Raw genomic sequence first — 12410 nt, 5'->3', positions numbered from 1 at the left:
AACTTTGGTCTACAGCTATTTGCTCAGGTTGGCTGGACTCCTTCCTTTATTCTGCAGGGACCCACGGGCTCTGCCCGACCAGCTGGGGTCCTGAGCAGCCTCACACCTAGATTTTCCCCTAACAATGTATTGGGGTTTGGCCTTGAGCCACAGGCTCAAAGTCTATTTTAAAGACTTTAAAAGTCTATTTAAGAGCTTGCACGCCACTGTTCAGGGTTCCTCCTCCCTCCTGCATGTGGTGAGTGAACACCTTGTTGCAACAGTTTAATAAAGATCAGGCTTACTAGCTGCTTTGCTACTCAACATACTCTGGTTGGCCTCTGTTATTTTCTCCTGCCGATAGGGAACCCACTTAAGGACTCTATACGTTCTGCGAATGCCTGATGATCGTCTTCCAAAGCAACTACTCTATTCCGAACTTAAAAATGGAAAGCGTAATGCTGGTGGTCAACAAAAGAGGTTTAAAGACTGTCTCAAGGCAAATCTTAAAAAATGTAGTACAGTCATAAAGGTAAAGGTAAAGGTACCCCTGCCCGTATGGGCCAGTCTTGACAGACTCTAGGGTTGTGCGCCCATCTCACTCTAGAGGCTGGGAGCCAGCGCTGTCCGCAGACCCCTCCGGGTCACGTGGCCAGCGTGACGAAGCTGCTCTGGCGAACCGGCACCAGAGCAGCACATGGAAATGCCGTTTACCTTTCCGCTAGTAAGCGGTCCCTATTTATCTACTTGCCCCTGGGGGTGCTTCCAAACTGCTAGGTTGGCAGGCGCTGGGACTGAGCAACGGGAGCTCACCCCGCCGAGGGGATTTGAACCACCGACCTTCTGATCGGCAAGCCCTAGGCGCTGAGGTTTTACCCACAGCGCCACCCGCGTCCCTAGTACAGTCATACCTCGGGTTAAATGTGCTTCAGGTTGAGCGCTTTTGGGTTTCGCTGCTCACGCATGCGCAGATGGTCAAAATGACGTCACGTGCATGCACGGAAGCGGCAAATCGTGACCTGCGCACGTGCAGTCGCGGTTTGCATTCGGTTCTGGATGCGAATGGGGCTCTGGAACAGATCCCGTTCGTATCCAGAGGTACCACTGTATAAACACTGACAATTGTGAGACACTGGCCTGTGAGCACTCCAGTTGGAGAACAGCCTTGACCAAAGGTGTCATGGGCTTTGAAGACACTCGAACTCAGGACGCAAGGGAGAAACGTGCTGAGAGGAAGGCACGCTTGGCAAATCAACTCCTGCCCGGAAACCTATGTCCCCACTGTGGAAGGATGTGTGGATCCAGAATTGGCCTCCACAGTCACTTACGGACTCACTGCTAAAACCGTGTTTATGGAAGACAATCTTACTCGGCTACGAGGGATCGCAGAAGAAGAACGGGCTCTTGGATACCCCATAAGAGAAAAGGAGCAGTTTTTTCTTTTAGCCCTGCGTTGCACCCTGCCCAGCCTCAAGCCTAACCTACAGGGCTGTTGTGCGAGGATAAAATAGGGAGGAAGAGGAAAGGTGGGACACTATAAATGCAATCCATCCATCAATCAAAGAAGCAAGCAAGCAAGCTTTATCATTCATGGTTTTTAGCATCTCTCCATCCAAGGCCATCCCTATTTCTGGGCTCGACTACTTCAGCCTTCAACAGCTGCGTACGATTAGCTCTCGAGCGGCTTACGATGCCTTTTCACAGCGCAGCCGAACTCCCTTTGGGCTAGGGCTGTAAGTACCCGCTTAAATGTGGGGCGGAGCTTTATTCATCTTAGCCAACCAGAAGCGCGACCCGACGAGTCCTTCTGACCAATAGAGCGCAGCGGCGAAGGCATGCGCAGAAGAAGAAAAAGCTTACCTAGAGTGGAGCGGCGTGAGCAGCTGCGGCGGCCAATGGGATTGGAGGCTGGGAGAGACCATGAAGTGAGTGGGGGGAGCGGAGACCTGGGAAATACCACTAGGGCAACAGGGAGGGGGGAGTGTTATGGGGACACATATAGACTAAGTGGGCATTATTAAAAAGAGGGGCTATTGTGGGGGAGCGGGGGGGGGGGCAAATACCTGGAGGCGTTTGGAAATCATTGCTTTGGTTAAAGGGGGGCATTTGCTGTGGTCATTGACATGACCAATTCCACACTCTGTGTGGGTGCAATATTTAGGGGGGGGTATTTTTTGGGGGGGGCGTATAAAAGCAAGCCGTTTCCACCAGCCAGAGAAACGTGCACCCCCATATCTTTGCATGCAGCCCCCCCTTTCCATGCATTGATTCCATAACTCTTTCAAATCAGAACCAGTGAAGGCGGTGAAGGTCCTGTGTGAGTGTCTGGAGGCGGTTGGACGATGGATGGTGGCTAACAGATTAAGGTTGAATCCTGACAAGACAGAAGGACTGTTTTTGGGGGACAGGAGGCGGGCAGGTGTGGGGGCCTCCCTGGTCCTGCATGGGGTAGCTGTGCCCCTGAAGGACCAGGTGCGCAGCCTGGGAGTCATTCAGGACTAACAGCTGTCCATGGAGGCGCAGGTCCATTCTGTGTCCAGGTCAGCTGTCCACCAGCTCCATCTGGTACGCAGGATGAGACCCTCCCTGCCCACAGACTCTCTCGCCAGAGTGGTGCATGCTCTAGTTATCTCCCACTTGGACTACTGCAATGTGCTCTACGTGGGGCTACCTTTGAAGGTGACCCGGAAACTGCAACTAATCCAGAATGCGGCAGCTAGACTGGTGACTGGGAGCGGCCACTGAGACCACATAACACCGGTCCTGAGAGATCTGCATTGGCTCCCAGTATGTTTCCGAGCACAATTCAAAGTGTTGGTGCTGACCTTTAAAGCCCTAAACGGCCTCGGTCCAGTATACCTGAAGGAGCTTCTCCACCCCCATCGTTCTACCCGGACACTGAGGTCCAGCACCGAGGGCCTTCTGGCGGTTCCCTCATTGCGAGAATTGAGGTTACAGGGAACCAGGCAAAGGGCCTTCTCGGTGGTGGCACCCGCCCTGTGGAACGCCCTCCCACCAGATGTCAAAGAGAAAAACAACTACCAGACATTTAGAAGACATCTGAAGGCAGCCCTGTTTAGGGAAGTTTTTGATGTTTAATGCTGTGTTGTTTTCAACACTTGATTGGAAGCCGCCCAGAGTGGCTGGGGAAACTCAGGCAGATGGGCGGGGTATAAATAATAAATTATTATTATTATTATTATAACTCTGCTCAGGATTCTAGGAAAGCCGCTAAGTCAGATCACCGGTTCCATCTACCTCAATATTCCCAACACTGACTGGCAGCAGTGGCTCTCGAGGGTTTCAGCCAGGGGGCACTGCCAACCCCACCTGGGACACTGCCTGCTTGCGAAGCGGGTGCTGCCCCCCTGAGCTGTGGCCCATTCCCTTAAAAGGAGCTAAGATTCCAGTCCTCATGATTCTCTGGAGAAAGATAGGATTCAATAGGGACATCAGAGCTGGTCTGTGGCAACTTCAATCCTAAAAAAAGCTCAGCAACTTTGGGGTAAAATCATAAAAAAAGCTGAACAACTTATAAAAAATTCTTTAAAAAGTATAAAAATCCTTTAAAATTCTAAAAAAGTCTACAACTTTTGTCAGCCCTCATGCATGTTCACTTCATCAAATCTGGCCCTCTTTGTAAAGTTTGGGCACCCCTGTATGGGGTATCTAAGAGCCCTTGTAGAGTCCTTAAGTGGGTTCCACATCGGTAGGAGAAAATAACAGAGGCCAACCAGAGAATATTGAGAAGCAAAGCAGCTAGTAAGCCTGATCTTTATTAAACTGTTGCAACAGGGTGCTCCCCACCACCACATGCAGAGAGGGAGAAGAGGAACCCAGAACATTGGTGTGCAAGATCTTATATAGACTTTTGAAATTGCCCACCCTGTAGCTCAAGACCACCACCCCCCAAAACATCATACATGCATCACAGAAAGGGGTGGTCCCCAGCAGAAATGTGAGTGTGTTGTTTCTCTCCTGTCTGCCAGGATACCTGATAATGCCGTATCTTAGAGTCAGCAAGGTTTATCTTGCCTTTGGCGTCTCCGCAGGTGTGATTTTCATTGTCTCCGCAGATGTGATTTCAGCGTCTGTGCATGCGCCGTGGAAGCAAGTCCCTGTGCCGCGCTGTGCTGCTTTAGCGCAGCGTGCGAGTGGGCAGCTCAATTCAGGGGTGGCTTGTGGGCTGGTCATGGGCCTTAGGTTGCTGACCCCTGCCTTATCTGATTGCCTTTTCTGGGTAGCCTGGCCATTCCTTGGAGATGGTAAATGCTTAGTTCCTGAATCTCTTACGCATATGTGTTCAGCTTAACAGATACTTGCCAGGCTGTATTTACTGGGAGGTGTAAGCCCCTACAGTCCAAAGACAACTGGAAAGCTTTTCTGATTTCCTTCCTCCTTGCAGAGAAATATTTGAGGTTAATGTGGGAGAGTCAAAATGGCTTCAGGATTGTTCTCCTGTACTATTTCATTTTGACTCTCCCACATTCAGAGATCACTGTGGATGGTGATAGCAGCCACGAAATTAAGAGACGCCTGCTTCTTGGGAGGAAAGCAATGACCAACCTAGACAGCATCTTAAAAAGTAGAGACATCACCTTGCCAACAAAGGTCCGTATAGTAAAAGCTATGGTTTTCCCAGTAGTGATGTATGGAAGTGAGAGCTGGACCATAAAGAAAGCTGATTGCCAAAGAATTGATGCTTTTGAATTCTGGTGCTGGAGGAGACTCTTGAGAGTCCCATGGACTGCAAGAAGATCCAACCTCTCCATTCTGAAGGAAATCAGCCCTGAGTGCTCCCTGGAAGGACGGATCCTGAAGCTGAGGCTCCAAGACTTTGGCCACCTCCTGAGAAGAGAAGACTCCCTGGAAAAGACCCTGATGTTGGGAAAGATGGAGGGCACTAGGAGAAGGGGGCGACAGAGGATGAGATGGTTGGATAGTGTCTTCGAAGCTACAAACATGAGTCTGACCAGACTGCGGGAGGCAGTGGAGGACAGGGGTGCCTGGCGTGCTCTGGTCCAGGGGGTCACGAAGAGTCGGACACGACTAAACGACTAAACAACAACAACTATTTCAGACATGTCGTTTATATACTTATGTATGTGTTTGCCTTGTACATTTATGTACATTTATATATATAAGACCTTAGAATTCCTATGATCCCCTCAGTGCTGCCTACACTGACTGGCAGTTTAAAACCTAAGGACTAGGAGCTTGGTTTTGAGTCAAGCACCTCCTTATGGGCAATTCTTTTCCCAGGACATTTCTCTGATGCCTCTCTCGCTTTCCCTTCCTTCAGGCTGAACATAGATGGACTTCTTGTTTATTTCCCCTATGATTACATCTACCCGGAGCAGTATTCTTACATGCTGGAGCTGAAGAGGACATTGGATGCCAAGGTTTGACCAGAGGCTGGGTTTGTTTGGGGTGCCGGTTGAGGAGGAGGAGGAGGAGGGTGTTGCTGCGCTTGACCTCAGTGCAAATCAGTTTCTTGTTTCAAGAGGTGAGGTGGAATAATGGGGTGCACCAGCAAAAAATAGTTGATGCTGTTCTAGGTTTCATCAACAGACATCTAGATCATGGGTAGGCAAACTAAGGCCCGGGGGCCGGATCCGGCCCAATCACCTTCTAAATCCGGCCCACAGATGGTCCGGGAATCAGCGTGTTTTGACATGAGTAGAATGTGTGCTTTTATTTAACATGCATCTCTGGGTTATTTGTGGGGCCTTCCTGGTGTTTTTGCATGAGTAGAATGTGTCCTTTTATTTAAAACGCATCTCTGGGCTATTTGTGGGGCTTAGGAATTCATTCCCCCCCCCCCAATATTGTCCAGCCCCCCACAAGGTCTGAGGGACGGTGGACCGGCCCCCTGCTGAAAAAGTTTGCTGACCCCTGGTCTAGAGTCTAGACTTGATAGCAAAGCTTTTACATCGCCAGCATCAGAACGATTGAATGGAGAACAGCCTGTTTTAAATTGCATACTTTTTCCACTTTGAGATTTGACATAAGGTGCATTGCAGTATTGCTGCTAATTCATACCGGCTCTCTCTGTTTCTCCGCTAGGGTCATGGCGTTCTGGAAATGCCTTCGGGCACCGGGAAGACAATCTCCCTCCTGTCTCTGATCGTGGCCTACCAACGGGTGAGTCGCCTTGCCTCGGCTTCCGTAAAGGCGGCTTGGTTTATGCTGCTGTCAACCCCTCATGCAGTAATAATAATAATAATAATAATAATAATAATAATAATAATAATTTATTTGTACCCCGCCCATCTGCCTGGGCTTCCCCAGCCACTCTGGGCAGCTTCCAACAAAGATGTAAAATACATTAAAATGCCACATATTAAAAACTTCCCTGAACAGGGCTGCCTTCAGATGTCTTCTGAATGTCAGGTAGTTGTTTATCGCTTTGACATCTGATGGGAGGGCGTTCTACAGGGCGGGCGCCACTACCACATACTGATGAACACCCAGCCCAAACCTCCTGATGACCTCTCCCAGTGGCTGCATGTAAATGTTGAAAAGCATGGGGGAGAGGACAGAACCCTGAAGCACCCCACAAGTGAGAGCCCAGGGGTCTGAACACTCATCCCCCACCACCACTTTCTGAACACGGCCCAGGAGGAAGGAGCGGAACCACTGTATGACAGTGCCCCCAGCCCCCAGCCCCTCAAGACGGTCCAGAAGGATGTCATGGTCGATGGTATCAAACGCCGCTGAGAGATCCAGCAGAACTAGGAAACAGCTCTCACCTTTGTCCCTAGCCCGCCGGAGATCATCAACCAGTGCGACCAAGGCAGTTTCAGTCCCGCGATGAGGCCTGAATCCCGACTGGAAGGGATCGTTGGTGTAACGATCGCCGGGAGAATGTAAAACACTTTGAATGCCCCAATGGGCTACAACAAGATAAAGTATTATTCCAGCTGGACTACAGCTCCCTTGATCACCCCAACCATTGGCCGTTTGGGCTGATGGGAGTCCAGCAACATTGGGGAGGGGGCCACCAGTTCTGGAGCCTTCCAGTATTAGTACTTTGTCTGCAGAAACATCAATAAGAGAGCCAGTGGTTAGAGTGTTGGACCTGAGAAAGACCAGGGTTTGAATCCCCACTTGGCCATGAAGCTTGCTTGGGTTGATCACTGCCTCTCCGTCTTGTTGTTGTTTAGTCGTTTAGTCGTGTCCGACTCTTCGTGACCCCATGGACCAGAGCACGCCAGGCACTCCTGTCTTCCACTGCCTCCCGCAGTTTGGTCTAGCCTACCTCAAGAGTTTTTGAATTCTGTGCTGGAGGAGACTCTTGAGAGTCCCACGGACTGCAAGAAGATCAAACCTCTCCATTCTTCGGGAAATCAGCCCTGAGTGCTCACTGGAAGGACAGATCCTGAAGCTGAGGCTCCAAGACTTTGGCCACCTCATGAGAAGAGAAGACTCCCTGGAAAAGACCCTGATGTTGGGAAAGATGGAGGGCACAAGGAGAAGGGGACAACAGAGGACGAGATGGTGGGACAGTGTTCTCAAAGCTACCAGCATGAGTTTGACCAAACTGTGGGACGCGGTGGAAGGCAGGAGTGCCTGGCGTGCTCTGGTCCAGGGGGTCACGAAGAGTCGGACACGACTAAACGACTAAACAACAACACCTCAAGAGTTCTTGAGATTAAATACACATATTTAAAATATCCCCCCATTCACGTGTCCTTATGATTTATTTTCTGTGTACCCCCGAAGAACACAAGCGTCTAGATAGGAAGCTAACTTTTCTCTATCAAACTGGGCACCAAAGTTAATCCCCTAGTAGTACAATAAAATAGAAAATAGATCTATCCTTTAAAATGGGGTGTTGGATGTACTGGTTTGTGTCATCTGTTTGAGCAGAAATTGCTGTTTTCTAAAGCTAAAGAACCTGGCTTCCTATTAAAAAAAAGGTAAAGGACCCCTGACAGTTAAGTCGCGTATGACTCTGGGGTTGCGGCGCTCATCTCGCTTTACAGGCCGAGGGAGCCGGCGTTTGTCCGCAGACAGTTTTTCCGGGTCATGTGGCCGGCAGCTAAATTTAGTCAATTCCTTTATGGCCTGCCTTGTAACGAAGATGACTTACATTAAGCCAGTGTAATAAAAGCAAGGGTTTTAAAAATGCAAGATGAAATACATTGCTATATATATTTACAAATAAAGCGGTACTCGATGGATGAAAGGATATGTGATTTTTGACATGAGTGAGAATCGCATAGCGAGGGACGAAGAACTTTAAAGTGTTAAGCTCAGAAGGCGGAAAATATGAAAGCAACGAGAAGAGGCAGGAATGAAGATTTGGAGATATGCTTCAGAGGTCTACACTATGGGGAGCCCGGAAAAATTAATAATTACAATTTGGACTATAATTTGGTTGTTTTTTTATTTTAGTTTATTGTTTTTAATTGGATTATGATGCGGATATGTTGAGCGGCTTTTTTTATGGAAAATCAATAAAAATGATTTTTTAAAAAAGATAAAATACATTGCTTTCTGGACCCCCCCTTCTGACTGGCCACTCTTCTGCATCTCCTCCTGCCAATGGGGCACCTCTTTTGGCCAATGTTCCCTCCCACACCCACCCACCCAAAAAGCGCTTTCTAAGTAAACCCATTTTCCCATTCCCTCCGCAGGCTCATCCCCTGGAAGTGACCAAGCTCATTTACTGCTCCCGAACGGTGCCAGAGATTGAAAAGGTAACTGGGACATGGTTGGGTTTGTTGGAATCCATGATTTGCAGGCAGCTTAGCAAGTTTGCAGAACATGAAAGGAATCTGCCCAGAAATAAGGAGACCCAGCAACAAGCAAGTGATTGGCTGAGTTCCTTATATAGGCATGACCTATAAGACGGATAGGGACGCGGGTGGCGCTGTGGGTTAAACCACAGAGCCTAGGATTTGCCGATCAGAAGGTCGGCGGTTCGAATCCCCACGACGGGGTGAGCTCCCGTTGCTCGGTCCCTGCTCCTGCCAACCTAGCAGTTCGAAAGCACACCAGTGCAAGTAGATAAATAGGTACCGCTCCAGCGAGAAGGTAAACGGCGTTTCCATGCGCTGCTCTGGTTCGCCAGAAGCGGCTTGGTCATGCTGGAAGCAGTACGCCGGCTCCCTTGGCCAATAAAGCGAGATGAGCGCCGCAGCCCCAGAGTCAGTCATGACTGGACCTAATGGTCAGGGGTCACTGGTGTGTGTTGGGGAGTGTTAGTGTGGTGTGGTTAGTTCTGAGGAGTGCTGAGAGTGAGAAGTTGGAGAATGGTGGGAGCTGGAGTCCAGCCGGCGCCTCTGTCCCTGACCCCTTGACTTGCCTCCATCCTCCGTGGCTCGACTGCTGTGCTTCCCCCCCAGGTTATTGAGGAACTGCGCAAACTCCTGGATTTCCACGAGAAGCAGACAGGAGACAAGCTGCCCTTCCTGGGCTTGGCCCTCAGCTCTAGGAAGAACCTCTGTATCCACCCGGAGGTTTGCCCGTTTTCCGATTTGCATCGTTCTGTCCAGTGGGCTTACTTGGGAGTCGCCCACGTCGCTGCCTTTCAGACACCTTGGGGTCAGCCCCTCTGTGCTCATCCACTTGCTGTGGGGGCCCCTTATCCCAGCTTACCCCCAACCTGGCACCAACTGTGGGGGCTGGAGGTGATGGGAGCTGTAGTCCACCACCCTTGGGGTCTCTGCCAGCTCTGCAGTTCTAATCATCGTTATTCCTCCCTGCAGGTGAGCGCCTTTCGCTTCGGGAAGGAGGTGGATGGGAAATGCTTCAGCCTGACTGCTTCCTACGTCCGGGCTCAGCAGCAGCAAGACAGCAGCGTCCCCTCTTGCCGCTTCTTTGAGGTATCGCGATAATAATCGCTGTATCATTTACAGTAGGCATCCCCAACCTGCCGCCGTCCAGATGTTTTGGCCTACAACTCCCATGATCTCTAGCTAACAGGACCAGTGGTCAGGGATGATGGGAATTGTAGTCCAAAACATCTGGAGGGCCAAAGGTTGGGGATGCCTGATTTTTGTCGTTTAGTTGTGTCCGACTCTTCGTGACCCCCTGGACCAGAGCACGCCAGGCACTTCTGTCTTCCACTGCCTCTCGCAGTTTGGTCAAACTCATGCTGGTAGCTTCGAGAACACTGTCCCACCACCTCGTCCTCTGTCGTCCCCTTCTCCTTGTGCCCTCCATCTTCCCCAACATCAGGGTCTTTTCCAGGGAGTCTTCTCTTCTCCTGAGGTGGCCAAAGTCTTGGAGCCTCAGCTTCAGGATCTGTCCTTCCAGTGAGCACCCAGGGCTGGTTTCCTTCAGAATGGAGAGGTTTGATCTTCTTGCAGTCCATGGGACTCTCAAGAGTCTCCTCCAGCACCAGAATTCAAAAGCATCAATTCTTCAGCGATCAGCCTTCTTTATGGTCCAGCTCTCACTTCCATACATCACTACTGGGAAAACCATAGCTTTAACTATGCCTGATATAATAATAATAATAATAATAATAATAATAATAATACCTTTATTGTCAATGTACAAACTGTGTACAATGAAATTAACCGAGCCTCTCTCCCCACCCCAAACACCCAATCTCATTGCACTCTGTGTGCTTGTCGCACAACACACCCACCCCAAAGGTCAATTGCACTATATTCTTTTCCGTTCAGCAGCCTAACAGCCCACGGATAGAAATTGTTTTTTAGCCTGTTGGTATGACTGATTATGGGACGTGGGTGTCGCTGTGGGTTAAACCACAGAGCCTAGGACTTGCCGATCAGAAGGTTTGTGGTTCGAATCCCCGCGACGGGATGAGCTCCCGTTGCTCGGTCCCTGCTCCTGCCAAGCTAGCAGTTCGAAAGCACGTCAAAGTGCAAGTAGATAAATAGGTACCACTCCAGCGGGAAGGTAAACAGCGTTTCTGTGCGCTGCTCTGGTTCGCCAGAAGTGGTTTAGTCCTGCTGGCCACATGACCCGGAAGCTGTACGCTGGCTCCCTCGGCCTGAAAACGAGATGAGCGTCGCAACCCCAGAGTCAACTTTGTCTGGATTTAACCGTCCAGTTGTCCCTTTACCTATTAGACCCATCATAACTTATTTACACTGTTGAATTTATCTCAACACTGCCAGCTTTTTCAGCTGCACACGGTTGTATCAATACACATTTTCCAATTTTCTCTAGACGTATGTGTGACGTTAACATATATGAGAGAGTGCTGGAGGAGAAATAGTTAAACAGGTTGCAGAGTCAGGACCCAGGGGGCTGGAGTGAGTGAGACTATAAAACAAGTTCTGGGAGGAGTTTGTTGGGAGTTGTTGATGGGTAGTTGGTTGGTTTTAGTGGGTTGGCTGGTTGGGAAAGGCAGTTGGCAATAGAGAGACAGTTAGGGCCGTGGGTTCTTGAGTGTGGGGAGGTAGAAGGGATAAGAAAATAAGACTAAGAAAGTAAAGAGCAACAACGTTTGGAATGCCATAAAAGTTTGATTGTGTCTGAAATAAAATACAGTGGTACCTCGCAAGACGAATGCCTCGCAAGACGAAAGAGTTTTTTGTTTTTTTAGTTGCTTTGCAAGACGAATTTCCCTATGGGCTTGCTTCGCAAGACGAAAACGTCTTGCGTCTTTTTCTTAAAACCGTCAATGCATTCCTATGGGAAACCGTAAATGCATTTCCTATAGGAAACCGTGCTTCGCAAGACGAAAAATTCACAAGACGAAAAAACTCACAGAACAAATTAATTTCATCTTGTGAGGCACCACGGTACACTCTTCTTTATTAATTGAGAACCTGACTGAGACTGAAGTGATTTTACCAGGGAGGGCCTGGTTGGTGGCAGCGGATTAATGGTGGAAGGGTTAATAGTCCGTGAGACGACCGGGGGCTCCATACGAATTCCACAGTATATTCTTCTTGTTCCCTTATTCTATATGATGGAATCGACATCAACTTTCTAAGCATCTTGTCTTAGAAAAAGATGTTTTTAGCAGGTGCCAAAAAGAATAGCTGGCCCTCTGCTGGAATGAAGTTATATGGTTTTAGCAGAAATGTTATAAAGAATTAAGCAAAAACTGATTGTTAATGGGCCAAAGTGGAAAATTTAAAGTTAGATTTTGTTAAGATAAATTATAGAACAAAAAAAGATGGAAAGGATTTGCTGAAATAGCTAATTGAACTAGAATACAAAAAAGGGAGGTGTGAGGAGGTCGATGAAACAAGTAAATGAAAGGTAAAGATATGGAAATATTGGATGTGTTTTTAAATGTTTTTGTTTTTCTTGTTGATCTAATGTATTTTTTTGTTGTTCTTTTTATTTTTGATGTATTGTTTGTTAAATTTTTTATTATTTTTTTCTTTCCTTTTTTTTTCTCTGTAACTATTAAACTTCTAATAAATATGTTTTTTTAAAAAAAATAAGAATAGCTGGCCCTCAAGGCTCCCTGCCAACTCTCTGATTCAAACTGC

At 48.6% G+C, this 12410-nt stretch overlaps 1 protein-coding gene across 2 annotated transcripts in view; it reads left to right on the top strand.

Moving 5' to 3' along the window:
- Positions 1-1747: 1747 nt before the first annotated feature.
- Positions 1748-12410, top strand: part of ERCC2 (ERCC excision repair 2, TFIIH core complex helicase subunit) — a 35351-nt gene continuing 24688 nt past the window's right edge. For both annotated transcript variants that reach the window (XR_014514723.1, XM_083455098.1), the window contains exons 1-6: positions 1748-1904; positions 5282-5381; positions 6046-6123; positions 8622-8684; positions 9333-9446; positions 9696-9812. Coding sequence is in view for 1 of the 2 variants with exons in the window: in XM_083455098.1 (XP_083311224.1) it covers positions 1900-1904; positions 5282-5381; positions 6046-6123; positions 8622-8684; positions 9333-9446; positions 9696-9812 (477 nt within the window). In the remaining variant the exon portion in view is untranslated. The remainder of the gene's footprint in view (positions 1905-5281; positions 5382-6045; positions 6124-8621; positions 8685-9332; positions 9447-9695; positions 9813-12410) is intronic.

The sequence above is a fragment of the Podarcis tiliguerta genome (genome assembly GCF_965153285.1).
Source record: "Podarcis tiliguerta genome assembly, chromosome: 8".
In the NCBI taxonomy this organism is placed as follows: Eukaryota; Metazoa; Chordata; class Lepidosauria; order Squamata; family Lacertidae; genus Podarcis; species Podarcis tiliguerta.
This window is presented reverse-complemented; position numbering and strand designations above follow the sequence as displayed.